The sequence below is a fragment of the Malurus melanocephalus genome, unplaced genomic scaffold (genome assembly GCF_030028575.1).
Source record: "Malurus melanocephalus ecotype Western Australia unplaced genomic scaffold, MMel_1.1 scaffold_104, whole genome shotgun sequence".
Lineage (NCBI taxonomy): Eukaryota > Metazoa > Chordata > Aves > Passeriformes > Maluridae > Malurus > Malurus melanocephalus.
In genome coordinates, this window is record NW_026623336.1 from 506,547 (window position 1) to 522,227 (window position 15,681).

Genomic DNA, 15,681 nt, shown 5'->3' on the forward strand with positions numbered 1-15,681 from the left:
CTCAGTATTAACTAAGTGACTCTGGCTACTGTTGAAGTGAGTTAAACCAAATTCCATCCTTTGAACTCCTTTGGAGTTGAGTAAATTTGGCCTCAGTACTCTGTGCATTATACAAAGCTCTAGTAAATAATAGGAGATGTATGAATAATTGTGATTTCTTAGAAGAGGTTGGAACATCTTTGAAGCATGACATTTTTAGGGAATGAATGGAGCRTTTTATATGAGTGTGATTTAGTTAATGCAATGTTCCTAGATTGAAAAAAAACCCAAAAGCAATGATTAGAAGAGGTAGAAACAATAGGTAAATGAATTTAGGGCGTGGAGGAAAGAGATTAGTAGTGATGTGCACAGCAATAACCAAAACACCCCTGTATTATCAACACTGTTTTCAGCACAAATCCAAACCACAGCCCTAGCCCAACTGCTGTGAAGAAAATTAACTCTACCCCAGCCCAAAGCAGCACTTGTCAAAACAGTTGTAAACTATTAGGAAACTGGCAAAAATGACAATATAACAATTTGTTGCTGAGCCAACATTATTTCTAAGARTTTCTAGAGTAGACTTGATTGTGATAGTGTTACTTGAGAGAGGAAAATAAGAGATCCTGTGTTGGAAACCTGCTCTTAGAAAGTCTGCTGATCATTCATGTCACAGGTAATCCCCCAGAGTGGTCTAGTGGAGGCACCAATTGCTTTGCTCTGTAGCCTTTCTATTGTGCTGTACTGCTTAAAATACTTGAAACTGCATTTAAATWAAGGAAACATTTCTCCTAGTATCCTCCATAGTGTGTAAATTAATTTTAAGAAAGGCAAAAGTTACTGATTGGAAGGGCTAAAAAGAGTGATGCTTTTATCAAACTGATCAGAGAATATAATATAAATTAAAACTTGATGTAAACTTCAGAGTTGAAGCGAGGTTTACTTAACTGACACTGATGAACGGTTTTAATGCACTGTGTTGTATTTTAGTTGACAAAGTATCTGCAAGTTGGTTTTGCCCAACCAATAAACCTTTCAAAAGGAAGCTACTTTGGTTGGTCTTATAATATTCAAATTAAATGATTTCAGGATGGAGATGGAAATCTTCAGTATAATTACTAGGGAATATTTATAGCAACCTGGTAGTTGTTAGCTATTACTTTGAAATATTTTACAGCTTCAGCRTAGTGCCGTATCTTACCTATGTACATATATAAATAAGTGTATGTGTGCATGTATAAATATATAAAAATGTAATTAAACAGACTTGTCACCTTGTGTATTTGATGTATAGCAGTGGCCCAATATGGTGTAAGAATGAATATATTAAAAATGCCTGAATGTAAATGCTTTCTGATGGGTTGGTATAAAAGGCTTGGGAGATTGTACATGTATATGAAGAGGAAACTCTTTAGAAGCTGCTTAACTCTTACTTACCATGATACCATGACTTTCACTGTTGTGTTCCTGCTSCCAAAAACTGTTCATCTGCAGCAGTTTTTGATGTTTTTTTTTACCCCCTCCCCCCCCCTCAAATCTCTCTCTGGAATTTGTGTTTTCTAGAGATAAGCTGGTTTAAATGTAATTACTTTGYTCAAACTGCTTTATTAAGAAGGTGTACTTAATTTTCCTGAAATATATTTATTTTAGACTGTGATTTTTTTTCTTTTCTGAAGTGGAATTAATAAATGAAGTGGCTCAAACTAGCAACAGAAAGAAAAGTTCTAAGTTTGTTTTCATAGATATGAAAAGCAACAACTTTTAAAGTCATATGTTATATGAAAGAAAAAATAATGTACTRTGAATCAAATGTTTAGCATTACAGACAAACCTGAAAGTCTTTTACACGTGATTTACCTTTGCTTAGGCTTGTGTGTCAGTGAGGTACACACAGAAACTCCTGCCAATGCCATAGCCAAATTCTTTGGTAAAACTGCAGATCAATCATTACAGTAAACCAGTGCTTTTTTTATGACAAAAGTTTTCTATTTGTTTAAGGTCACTTGTGAGCAAAATTAAGTTCCTGAGCTTGGGCTCAAATTCTCTGTCTTGACTTAGGTACCTCTGATCTTCAAGATAGGTGTGCAAATGGAGGCACATGGCAAAGTTTTTATTCCAGAAAAGAAATTCCTTTGGGGAAGATGTACTTTAACTGGCAAGATGAAGACATGAAGAATCTGTGCTGTATTATTAAGTGCTAATTTTTTTTTGTAACGAAGCTATTTTAGGAGGTGCTATATTACTAAAATTCAAATAGATTTTATGTGACATTTAACAGACTCCATACTGCTCTCTTACCGTAAATTAAAATTGAGGCACTGGAGTCAAGGCTGCTATTGAAATTRGCACTTTATATGGAAAAAGAAATATCCATGTTTAAAAATGGATCMTCCATGTACCTTAGTGAACTCCCCATATGATGTCCATTGCATATGATTGGATGTGCTAAGAAAAGATGAGTGGGATAGGAGTGATACTGAAGAGATGTTTTTACAGAAKGATGGGAAAACTCAACTGTATGTTAGGAGAGAGAGCTGCCATGTTTTCATTTTAAGTGTTCAGACAGTTTTCCAGTTTTTTAAATGATTAAACCATCCTTTAATCAAGCAGGCAATAAAATTTTGAATCCTGATAAACCTTTCTGGCCAAGTTCCTGTGACATTGCATAACAGTATATTGGGGAAAATATTCTGCAGAAATCAGTGTGTTGATATTTCCCACTTCTGTCTCTGCTTCCACACAAAGTCTAGAATCAGATGTGCTTAAACAGTTATGCCATTGTGTCTGTGAATATTTATAATACCTAGCTTGCTCAGAAGCAGCTTTACAGCATTTATTTAACTTCCTTTATCATTATAAAAGTTATCTATGTCTAATTTACTGCATTTTTTTTGTAAAGGTAAGACTCCTGGTATTACTTTAAATAGAAAAATGATTGTCGTTTTTCAGTGGCTTATATACTGATTCTGTGTTTACGAAATATATTATTTAGTATTGAAAGTATGCTGACATCTGAAGTTCTGAGATATGGTRGAGAACTAAACACTGAAATTCTAATAGTGTCTTTATGAACTCTGTCTTCAGCTATGTCAGTTTTTTTTCATGAGATTCTAACTAGAAATACTTTCGTGCAAACTGGCTGGGACTTTGTACGTACACCTTTTTTTATAATTATTAAAAATGCTGTAATAGAAGACTGTGATGTGTTTAGTCAGTCTCTTCCCATTCTTTGTCTCTGTAGCAGTCATTTTAGAAGTAGAAAACATTCTGCTCCTGAGACAGCTATTTTTATTTGTGTCTAAAATACTATCTTGTTCGCCCTTCCTGCAAAGTTAGTAGTAAATTGAGAACTTTCAAAGAGAAGCTATTACACAGAAAATAACTGAATCCTTTGTGTGTATGGAGTCACTTTCTTTGATATAATTCATGGTGGTCTGTTCATGAAAGCAAGTCCAGCTCTCTGGGTAGCATAGATTAATTATTTTCTTGTAGTTTCTGYTCTTTTCTATGTCAAAAAGTGAATTCATCTCTGCTGTATTTATTTACAGACTTATGTTGCTTGATTTCTGAATGAAATGGGATTCATACTCTCTGCTGAATTTCCAGTGCCTTTCTGATTTTCCCTATAAGAACAGCTTTGGAGTCGGGGGAGATCACACACATTTTTTGCAGTAGACAATGTTGGGATGAACACCCAGGATTCCTGTGTTGCTTTCAAAGCACCTTGTTCAAGTATCAGATCTCTGAGCAGCTGGAAGACGTGTGTGTTTACTTGCTCCATGTATTTTTCAGAAAAATATTGGAGGTGCTGTTTGTTTACTGAAACTTGTAAAAATGCCATAACCCAATCCCTGTCAGAGTTAATGGGATGGAAAAGCAGGGGATGCTGCCTGCAGATGAGAGGAGCTGCTCTGTTCTGAGTTACCCAACTTGGGTACTGCAGGCATGGATTGATTGTGAGGTGCTTTGCTCACCTCTGTCCTGGCTGTGCTTGGGAAGGGGATGCTCTGAATACAGAAATGTGGTGTTCCCTGTCTGTGTCTACCCAAAGCAGAGCTCAGGCACAGCCTGAAAGGCTCTGAGGAGCACTGCACACCCCCTGCAATCTGGTGATCTACTGAAGGGTAAAAAGTGTGTATTGGTTGCTGTCTGTGAATACTCAATTTATACTGCAGCTTTTGTGAAGATCTTTAACGTCATTCGTGGCCTTTTTGAAATTCTTTAGTTTAAACAGTACACTGCATCTTCACGTAAGGGTGAGACTGAAGATTTCCCTGAATGAAGAAGACATGAACTTTTTCTTCTGTAGGGCTCACCAAGCAATTCTCATTTTGGAAGGGACACCTTCCACTAGATCAGGTTGCTCCAAGTCCCATCCAACGTGGCCTTGAACACTTCCAGGGATGGGACAGCCTTCTCTGGGCAGCCTGTGCCAGGGCCTCACTACCCTCAGTAAATAATTTTTTCCTAACATCTGCCCTCAGTCGGTTTGAATCCATTACCCCTTATCCTGTCACTACCTGCTCTTGTTAAGAAAGTGTGTCTCCACCTTTCTTATAGGCTCTCTTCAGGCACTGGAAGGCCATATCTGTGTTTGCAGGTGCAAAAACTTCTTTTTCTCTTGTTTCTGTTTTTTTTTTTTTCTGTCATCAGACTGACTTTTCTGTCTTCCTGTATGTTACTGTTAATTTATTAAGGACATGTTTGAGTCTTTGTCCTGAGAGAGTTGGATCAGGACTGCTGCAGCAGGAGCTCTCTGAGCTCTCCTTTGTGACCATTATTTGATGTGTTCAAGGCAGAAGGAAAAGCTCAGCCAGACAAGGYACCCTGGGCAATGAGGATTTTGTTAAAATGTTGATTCTAGGCCTATCACTAAGATAAAATTGAAGTCAGAAGGCCTTTAGCTATTTGTTTTCAATATTTTAGTGAGCTGCATGAGGAAATGAAGTTGTTCCAGTGTGGTTGTGGGTCAGATATAAAGTATTCCCTTTCTTTATTCCACCTGGCTCTAGGTTGTTGTGCAAGAGGCATCGTGACTTGTTTAACACAACATCAACCAATTGTTGGCAGAGAACAATGCTGCATTTTTACTGTTTGCTTTAGTTTTCAATGGGTAGTGACTGAAGTTGAGTATAGATATTTTAAAGTTCTTCAGATATTAAAGAGCTAAAATCTAYAATTACAGCAGTTGTGTTCTTCTCATTTTCTGTTATCTGCCAAAGCATGAACTGCTGTTTGTGTCATTCTGTTCAATCACAGTTAATAAAGTGCTTAAAAATGTTAGTCCATAACTAACCTGTCCTGTCCTGGTCTGATTTTTCAGTGGCTCAATTATTGTGAAATACTGCTCCTTGTGACTGTGAAACAAACACAAAGCCTTGGTTTTTTTTCACATTTAGTAGCTTTCAGTCACTAATGGTTTCTGACTGTGCACCTGAAACAGTCMGATTTTTGTGTTCTCTTATTACAGGAAGGTTTGAAGCAGCTTGGAGACAAAATCAATGCTCATTATGTTGAAGTAGTTAGGCAATGAAATTCCAAGAATATGGGTGGATTTGCAAAATTTTTGTTGTCAAAATCAGTCAAAACCAATTTGGTTTGGAATGGGGAAACTGCTGTGGGGTTAGACTGAACAAACTGAGCAGAATGTGCTCGAGAGCCAATGCTGACAGTGGCTTTGCTCAGCTTTATTTGGTTACAGCCATTCTGTGATCCTGGTCTTTCAGTGAGTCTGGAGAGAAACTGAGGGGGGAAAAAAAGTAGTGAACATAGTTATTCCAGATGAGAAAATAAGCTGTCACTCCTCACTCAATAAATGAATCTCTAATATCCACACAAGAGTATCCAGTAGCGCTCCCAGCTGCAGGTTAAGCTTTTAAAGTTGTTGAGGTGAATTCACAGGTCGCAGGATCAAGTGGTGATTGCCYTCCTGCTGACCTGTACAAGCATGAAGGCACCAGGTGGGTAAAGACCTCCAAGAGCAGCTGTGTCATTTTCAAAAAGATAAGTACTGATGATAACAGTCACAGAAATCTCCCAACTGTGGGTCAGGAAGAAGGTTGAGGAGTTCAGTGGTTCCTCCCAGGAGGTTGTGTCAGAATACAATGACAGACAGCCAGAAGCTGAGAGAATTGAGAGTTGCAGTCTGCTGTAGCAGATTTTTGGCAAGCATTAGGCCACAGAGGTCAGGGGGCTGAGGTGCTCTTMGAGGGAGAAGGTTCCAGTGTTTGCKTTCAGAGGTGGCTCTCAGGYAGGATCAGGCAGCTCTTTTGCCTCGTGCATACTTCTCATTGAGTCCTGCTGATGTAGATTCCTTCAGCACCTTGGCTGAGATGTGGTGCCAAGGAAATGAATTAGAGCTGGCAGCAGCATGTTTAAAGATATGTTTCGCACCACATCAGCATGGAAAAATGGTTTGGTTTGGCTTTGTTTGGTTTGGTTCCGCTTGGTCTTCGCAGAAAGTGTACGGAACTGCTACTGTGAAATAACAACGCGACTCAAAAAATCTGCAAACAATTTCTTTTTGCAAATGGCAACCTGCTTTCCTTGAGTACAGTAATTGACAGTTTTTTRCACTAGAGAYTGAAAGCCAGTGCTCTKGAATGACAGACCTTTGGTTTCAAGYGYAATTAAGCWCATGCTGTAGTATWGTCTTCATCATTTCTGGCAACTGTGAAGTTTCCATCTCGGTGGATTCTGCTTACACTATGTGCCCTTGCTCATAATATGACAAATAACCTGAAATTTTGATGATAATACTCAGCCTTGAACCACTACAACTTTTGGCTGTGCTGGTCTGAGTGTATGTGTATGTTCAATAATGCGGTTTTGTGAACATACCCTACAGGCAATTAAAATGTGGGAAATGGCTCAAGAGACTGTTCAGTGAAACCCWGACACAAGCAAGGCAATTGCCAGTTATGTGGCATTAATTCTGTAGTGAAGGGGATTACAATCAATGTTTATTTGCTTTGAAGGAGTGTGTACTTGTGGCTGTAGAATTCACAAGSTAAGCTGGATTGATGTGGGCAGTGCAAGCATTGCTGGATATTTGCGCTTTTCAAGGCCCAAGATGGTGTTTTGGGCAGGTTTTGGTATTTTTGACATGGTTTACAGGATATGTTTCTCTCACATTTTTCTCACTCCTCCCTCTCACAGCTGCTATGCAGCATTTTTTGCCCTTTCTTAGATATGTTACCACAGAGGTGCCGCCAGTATAACTGCTTGGCCCAGCTCTGGGCAGGAGCAGGTTTGTTTGTAATTAGAATGGACAGGCTCTGCTGTGGAGATACTCCTGGTGCCTTCTCCCCAAGGCCACCCCTGGCTACCAAAATCTTGCWGCATAACCCAATACACCTGTCTAAGCAGGTTTTTTGGTACTACTACTGATAACTACTTGTTACTACTCTCCCCTTTTCTGTTTAGTTTTATTGGGTGTTTTGATCTTTGAAGTATTTTCTAGAAACAGTTTAGTTATTGAGTAGTTGTTTTTTACTGGCAGCATGTACATGGATCTAGTCTGGTCTAGTGGAAGATATCTCTGCCTTTGACAGAGGGGTTGAACTCTAAGGTCCCTTCCAACATTGTATGGATATTCACTTTAAAAAAAACATAGGTCTTTTCAGCTGCCTTATTCTTCCCTCTAAACACACACTCTCAGGCCTTTTTCTGTCTGCATCAGAGAAGTAGGGAATCATAGAATCATAGAATGGTTTRTGTTGGGAGGCACCATAAAGATCAAATACAATTTTGTGTTGAGGCTGTATATTTCTAAATAGATATTTTTTTTTCTGGAGACATAATTTTATACATTGTTGAAAATAATTGCTGGATAAAAATAATAAGCAGCCATTGTACACCCTTGAAGAGGACCCAAATAGTATATATTTATTCAAATATTCTTGTATTTTTATGCAAAATAAAAAAAAAAACTTTCCTTACCAGTTGTTGTGATTTAGTAGTGTAATGCAGTACAATTATTTTGAGATTAGATAGTTTTCATATAGTTTACATCAAAAGTAATTTGTTTCTCTTCATTTCTTTTGATGTTATTACATCTAATGTTTCAGAGCAGGGCTTGTTCCCATACAATGCTAWTRTTAATAACCTTAATATGTGTGAGGSTGATTRTTTTGTTTGTATGTGTAGGTATAGTAGATGAAGTTGTAGAAACTTGTATTTTGACAATAAAATAACTTTACAAAAAGTAGGTATAGACTRGCACTTGAAAAATTCTGAGAAATCTAGAAAACTTTCTTGCTTAAGATCACTTAATTATATTTGATCTATCTGTTGAGGCTTTGCATAGCTCCAAGAGCTGAATGCAGAARTTAGTTGGTGTGCCATTAGAGCTATTTTGTACAAAAAAGGCTATAACCTCATCTGAATTAAATGTGAGTTTGAAATTGTTTTTTAATTTTATTTTGTAGAAAAGAAAGATGTAACTCAGAGCTTGGAAAGCTACACAGCAAAATGCCCTGGGACAATGGAAGTCATCACTCTTCCAGATGGTTTGAAGCTACCTCCTGTTCCCTTCACCAAACTGCCTATTGTGAGGTAAGACCAAAATACAATCTTTAACTTTTTCACAGTACCTGTCAGATTTTAAAGGATACTGAAAGGATGCAGTCATCTCAGTTTATGCATATTGATCACAGGAACATGGAAAAATGTCAAAATGTCAAATTGTTTTGAGAAGCTCTTGAGCAAAAATAGAGCTTTTGACCAGAAAATACTTTGTGGCCTTTAGTTTCAGAAAGAGAGAAGTTTTGTTTTTTGAAGAACTGTCCTTCAACAATTTCTTATACAACTGAAGGAAAGTGTTTTGCTGGAGCTGAAATTTAGGTTGGATATTTGATCACTTCAATACTTGAAGGTCCATGAGTTGGATGCAGTCTCCATCCATGGAGCTTGGAACTCACTTGGAACTGATGCTTTTTGGAGCTCTCCCTTTCCAGATGTTGCATTTTCAAGCTTGCACCTTTACTGGCCCATTCTAAATCTCAGTTCCTTTTTGTGCCTAGGCACATCATGCAGTCAGGCCAATGAATAATAGCTTGTTTAGGTTAAAGCTTGGCATGAGGCATTAGAGTCAGAGAGAGAGAGAGAAAACTGGCACTGAAAGAAAATCTTTCCTTTTTGAAGGAAAGATAATGCTATTGAGAAAAAATGTGCTGAATAGTGAAGAAAACTCTRGCATTGAAGATGGGGCAAATACTGATTGAAATCCTTTTTTATGGGAGTCATGCATTTAGAATCACAGAACCATGGAATTGTTAAGATTGGAGAAGACCTCTAAGGTGATCAAGTCCAGCTGTTAACCCAGCAYCAGCACCRTGGTCACCATTAAATCATGTYCTCAAATGCCACATCCACATGTTTTTTKAACAAYTCAGGGGTGATGATTCCATCACTTCTCTGGGCAGCCCATTCCAATGCTTGACAACCCTTTCCATGAAGGAAATTCTTCTAATATCAAATGTAAACATCCCCTGGTGCAATTTGAGACCATTTTTCTTACAGTTTCTCTTGTTACCTGGGTTAGGAGACTTGAAGGAAGAGGCCAGTCTTCTAGCCAATCTGGCTAGAGATTCCCAAGATTTCATTGGAAAAGACTCAGTAACTTAAAATATTTTATATGGTGAGAGAAGGGGACAAACACATTCACTTACACTATCAACGTGTCTTGACCAGGCTGTGCTGGGARTAGTTCTTCCTGTTTTGCCATAGGGTGAAGAAGTCAGCATCCATTTTATTTAACATTTTAGAATTGCTGCTCCTCTCCTCCTTCTTGTCTTTTAAAAGTTCTATACAAGCCAATGTGATAAAAAATCATAGTCCAATAAAGTATTAGTTGTGTTTAAATATAAAGCCTCTGGTTACATCTGCCCAGCAGATCTGGTATTGTAGAGCTGCCCAGCCCATTGGGAACCAGCTGTGCTGCAGGACTACAGAGCTCTCTGAGCTAAATCATGCTAATTTTTGTGACGTCAATTATAAATGTGTGGAAATGTAATTTTGATCAATGTTTAGTAATTTCAGCTTATGATTCAGTCCATGTTAGAGCCCTCTAGAAACACACATTTACTGATGGGGTTGGCTTCTATTTACTGTTGGCATTTCAAGGTCTATGAGTTTTAATCCATTTAATGTTGGGTGCTTATTTTGGATGCAGATTTCTTAATCAAAATGCTGTCAGACATGGAAATGCCACAGTGAAATAGGAACACAGTAGCACTGTTACCTTTTCYTCCCAGTACTTAAAAAGCAATTGAAGAGATTTGGATTGGCAAAATCTTTGTATTCCATTAATCATGTTAATTTTGAAATCAGCATCTAGTATTTTTTCAGTKAAATAGAAAAATATTCAGATATTCAGAAAAATAGATGAATTTATGATCTTTCTGTCCTACTAGATGCATTATTCCTGTTTTTGTAATTTGCCTCTCTTAAAGCTAATTTCCTTACTAATATACTTAAAAGCAGAAGAATTTTCTTTGTTTTCAGCACTGCTGGTTTTACTTTCCTTACATGCTTTTCTGACTACTTCAAATTTACTCAGTGCCATTTTTCCCCTTCACTCTGTTTACTTAGTAGAGTGCTTTTTTTTTATAAAAAAAATATTTTCCTTTCCCCTCTAAGCAAGGTTGTTTTTAATTAACATTTTCCAAATACAGGATTTGGATCTTCTGGGTAGCTAGTGAAATTAGTTTGTAATTCTTAATTGTCACACATTTGCATTCAGTCGTGTCAGGCCAGGGGACATGACTGAAGCTTTTCACACAAAGGAATTAAAAAATCTGCCATGTTCTATATCTGACCTGTGAGGGTACAGCGCTCTGATATGTGGTTGAAGAACATGCCCTCCATTGCCATGCATTCAGGTAAAGCAAGTTATCCACCAGAATTTATTATGATGAAGGAGCCAAAGCACTTTGCTCTGTATRTAAAATAAAATTCATTTTTATTAGCTCTTTACCAAATGTATTGTTTATTTCCTCAAATAGGTATAATTTGCTTTTTTGCTTTAAGTTGCATTCTAATTTGTAACAAAATTCTATCAGAAGAGGTTTTAAAATATGAAATATCAGGGGTCTCCTTTTTATTCCTCTGGCTTGTCTGTGATTTTGCATATGATTTTGATGCTGGCACTAAGTATCACCAGCACCTAATATAYAGAAGTGATTTATTTCCTGTTCCAAACTACTTTTAGTGTTATTTGGTAATTTCTTATCAGGTGTTTCGTTTCACAGAGAGAACTTGTCTGTGTAGTGTTACTCTTACAGCTTCATTATTTTTCAGCAGAAACACATTATCTTGGTTTCTTACGTCTTTCTATTACTGTGATACTGATATATCTGTACTTTATTGTGCTGAGTTCCTGATTTGAAGTAATTAGATGTCCTACAGGTTTTTATAATGCTGCTGATTTTACTGAATATCCACCAATTTATTGCTTGTTCTTCTGCTGAAAATTTAGTCTTTAATTTCCCCTCAGTGTTGGAAGAGCAGTGACTTCCCTGCATGGCATTGTAGGGAATTGGGTCTAACAGGGATATAGTCTAATAATTTGTTTTCTGTCCATTTGTAATTGCTTTCTCATTGTTCAACAAACCCACTCAAATTTCTGGGACATTTCCTTACTTCCAACAGCAGCTCTGCATTTTCACTGTGTTAAAATCAGTTTTATTCACTGCGGAGAAGTTTCTTTTATTTGTATTACATTGTGCAGTGAAATCTTGTCTGGATTCAAGTTAAATGTTTGGCTGCTTTCTGCACTGGAAATGTGTATCTGTTGTTCAGTCTGCACTTGGAAATGAATAGCTGGATTTCAAATCACTGACCTGACTAGTTTTGGTTTTGTTGGTTTCTAAAGAAGATTTTTTCCTTTGGTATTTGTTTTTTGAGTGCTTTCTGAAACTGTCTGCAGTTTGCTTGGGTTGGTGTTACTTTCATTTGTATTGTAGATGTTTGCTTCAGGTTTTCCATTTCAGGTATTTTATTCTCAGTCTGGTATTTTATATTTGTCAGTTCATTTTTAACACAGATCACTTTTATCTATTATAAAATAGAATAAATGAAATAATATRAAATTATTTTTACTCAACAGATCTGTGAAGCTGTTGAACCTCCCTACCAGTCTCCGACCTCACAAAATGAAAAGTTTGCTTGGTCAGAATGTGTCAACCAAAAGTCCCTTCATATATTCTCCAATTATTGCACACAGTCGTGGGGAAGAACGAAATAAGAAAATAGGTAAGAATAATTTGCAGTACATTCTGTTACTGTGTTAAATTAGAAAATGTTCCACGGTCAAGGAAAGCAAACCTGAACATTGCTTTGCTGTATTTGAGATAAACAGCTTTTTAGCCTGAAGACCTGAAGGAGCAAATCTTCTTTCTCTGTGGCAAAATTTCATATTCAAAAGAGGAATAAAGTCTCAAAGGTGATAACATTGATTTTTCAGAAGAGATAAACTAGTTTTATATCCTTCTCAAACAAAAGAGAATTCAGGGAAAACTTCATTCTGCCATGCTCTGCTTGGCAACCGCCACTGTTTTAGTGCCCTGAGCAAAATGCACTTTTGTGGTTTTCCCTTTTCCTATTCTGATTTAACATAAACTCAAAACGATGAACTGTCTGATTAGGGCTTTTTCATTAAGGACAGTTCATCCAAGGAAGAGTTTATAAACCCTGTAAAGAATATTAGTCATTTTCTGCTAAAGAATTATATCTTTTTATAAAGATTGTAAAGCTTTTCAGTGCAGTAATTGTGCYATTGGAAAAAGATTAGAGGTTTGTTTAAATCCTGGATTAAGTTGCAAATATTGCTAGTTCTTTTTGTTGCTTTTGTGCATAACATGTGCATGCCTTTGCTTCAGCACTACCAATTTCAAAAGATAAAGGATAAAAAATTTTTAAAAAGCGATAAGAAGAATTAGTTAAAGGATAAATTAAAAAAAAGTACTCAAAGGGGAATATCTGAAAGTGCTCTTTTGATTTCTCTTAATAATTTACTGAAGGTTTGATCACTATTAAATTTTCAACCTTTAATCTCTTAGCTATACCTTGTCATGTTTTTTTTTCATTTAAATAAAACCTTATTCCCAGTTTTGTCACACAGTTTTATAATGCAGTGTTCTCCTTCCTCGAGGATACAAAAGGAACCTGCATTTTTGAACTGGTTAGGATTTGTTTCGGTGCTTTGTGTACTGTAGGAGATTTACATTTTACAGTCAACTTTCTTCTCTTAGGTTTTTATTTAGCCTAAGGAGATGTCTGACTGCTTCTGATCTTGTACAGCATTTGTCTTTTGAAGTAGATACACAGTGCAGTCACTGCTAAAAKCCTCTAATGTTTCGAAGTTTAGTGAACAAAAGAAAACACAAAATAAAAGCAGATACTTCCTTTGAAAGAAGCAGAGAAATTTATTAACTTCAAAATTAATGAGAATATTTTAATGGCATGTATTTAACATTAATTAAAAACAACAATAACAAATTAACTGTTTTTCTTACATCAGAYAGTACACCATATTTTGGTTAAATTATTGTTTTACAGCAAAGGAAATTAAGCACTRCTGACAAACCAAAGGGAAATAAAATCCATTTAGAAAGTCTTTAAATGCTTTCAGCTTTCAAGCTGATAAGTTTTTCTGATTGGAAACAATAACAGGGATAATTACATTCTTGTTAAATTGCTTYAATAGTACGCTAGTTGTAAGAAAGAAATCTACGGATTTTTGACACAAAGTGTTGGTTTTGAGTGCTGATAGTCTAAAGCAGCAAGAATACATAATACAGCTCTGTTAGTAAATCCAGCAGCTCTGTTATACCTGTATGAGCTGATACAAATATAGCTTATTTTACCTTTCTTTTCAAAACCTTTTTCCCCCAAGGAAACAGTTCTGTAGCATTGCCCTGGAACATTTTTCACAGGGGATTTCMGTCACATCTCAGAAACTTCCATCAATTCAGACTCCACCATGTCCCTGGAGAGTTTGTTCCACTGAATCATTGTTCTTACTGAAACAAAATAAAATTAGTTAGAAAATAAAACCTGTTCCAGTGCAACTGGTGTCTGTTGGTCCTCTTCCTGTGGGTTCTTGTGAGGAAAGAGCTTCTGTTCTCTTCGTTGCAGCCCTTTAAGTACTGCAGTACTGTGGTGATATTCCCCCTGAGCCTTCTCTTTGCCAGGGAAAAGAGATCTGACTCCTTTAGGCTTCCCTCATCAGCTGGGTTCCCCAGTCCTTTGATCRCCTTTATGGCAGTCCTTGGGATCCTCTCCAGTCTGTGTCGTTTTCTTTCCCAAACTGTGGGGACCAGGACTGGACACAGCTTGTGCCTGACAAAACTGGCAGCAATGAAATAGCACAGAGRAGTCTGAGGCCATTCAAAAGAGACTTTAAGGCCCTGGGACAACTGTTGGATGGATCAGGAGCACAGGGAGTAATTTCCATAATCCTTGCAATAGCAAGGAATAATATTGATAGGAAAAGGCAGCTCTTAGGTCAATGTGTGGCTGTGAGGTTGATGTCAATGGAGAAAATGTGTTTTTTTTGACCATGGGATGATCTATCAACACCTGCTCTGCTGACACCAGTCAGGGTGAGCCTTTCTCAGAGGGGAAAAAGAGTTCTAGCCCAGGAGCCCTGGGGCTCATTGACAGAGCTTTGAACTGGCTTGGAAGGGGGAAAGGGAGAAAACCAAGCTCCCCAGTGCTGAGCAATGGGATTTCGTGCCAAAACCTGAGGGTCCTAATGGGATCCCTCAATCTGCTTTGCCAGGTGTTGACCACAAGGTACCACACCTGAAATGTTTCTATGCTAATGCACACAGCATGAGGGACAAACACCAGCTGGAGCTGTAGCCCAGTGCCAGAGATGTGACATCATTGACATAAGTGAAACTGCTGGGAGGAGTGCTGTTGGATGGTTGYGCTTTCAGAACAGACCTTCCACAGTGTGGTGGTTTTTGGAATGGAGATCAGGGCTGTGGTGCTGCTGTGGCTACTGAAGGTGCCTCTGTTGCTGTAGTGACCCATAATGGTTAACTCTGTACCTGTGCAGAGCAGTCACTGSTTGTTCTGGGGACTGTAGAATGCCTAAGACATCATGGGCACTAATAAACAATTAAATAAGAAATGTGCAGAATGTCTCATACCATGGTGAATTTGAATTTGTTTTGTTTTAATCAACAGTTTTGATTTTCAGGTTTCAAGGTAATATAACCTATTAACATCTGTGGATGTATGTGTTTAATTTCCACTAGCATTAATTGGAGTTAAACATTTGCATTAAGTACGTTTCCCTTGAGCTCTCTAATATTGCTTGCAAAATGTAATCAGATAGTAAATGATTGTGAATRTACAATTAGAGTACAGATGGCTTCAACTGTGAATTAAAGTCTTAATATTGATAATCCAGTTCTTTTACAGGACCTTTTCTAATATCCTARTAAAAAAGTGCTAGCAGTGTATGTTAAAATCATTGGGTAAACCAGTAGAAGCCAATCCATGCATGTTATAATTTGACTTATAATAGGGATTTATTTAGCAAATGTAATTAAACCACTTTTTGTTTACTTGGACTGCAGATCCTCAGCTTGCAGGGAGAATCTTGTCACATTCAGTTTATTGTCTGAACTTCAGGTGCATGTGGTTAACTGTGAGAAATTTGGAAGGTAGACAAGAACTTGTGGGCTG

The 15,681-nt window shown here is 37.3% G+C and overlaps 1 protein-coding gene across 2 annotated transcripts in view; it reads left to right on the forward strand.

Moving 5' to 3' along the window:
- The window catches only part of TRAPPC9 (trafficking protein particle complex subunit 9), a 438,425-nt gene that overhangs the window by 31,601 nt on the left and 391,143 nt on the right, over window positions 1-15,681 (forward strand). For both annotated transcript variants that reach the window (XM_057369163.1, XM_057369164.1), the window contains 2 exons: window positions 8,409-8,535; window positions 12,089-12,234. In XM_057369163.1, coding sequence (XP_057225146.1) covers window positions 8,409-8,535; window positions 12,089-12,234 — 273 coding nt within the window. The remainder of the gene's footprint in view (window positions 1-8,408; window positions 8,536-12,088; window positions 12,235-15,681) is intronic.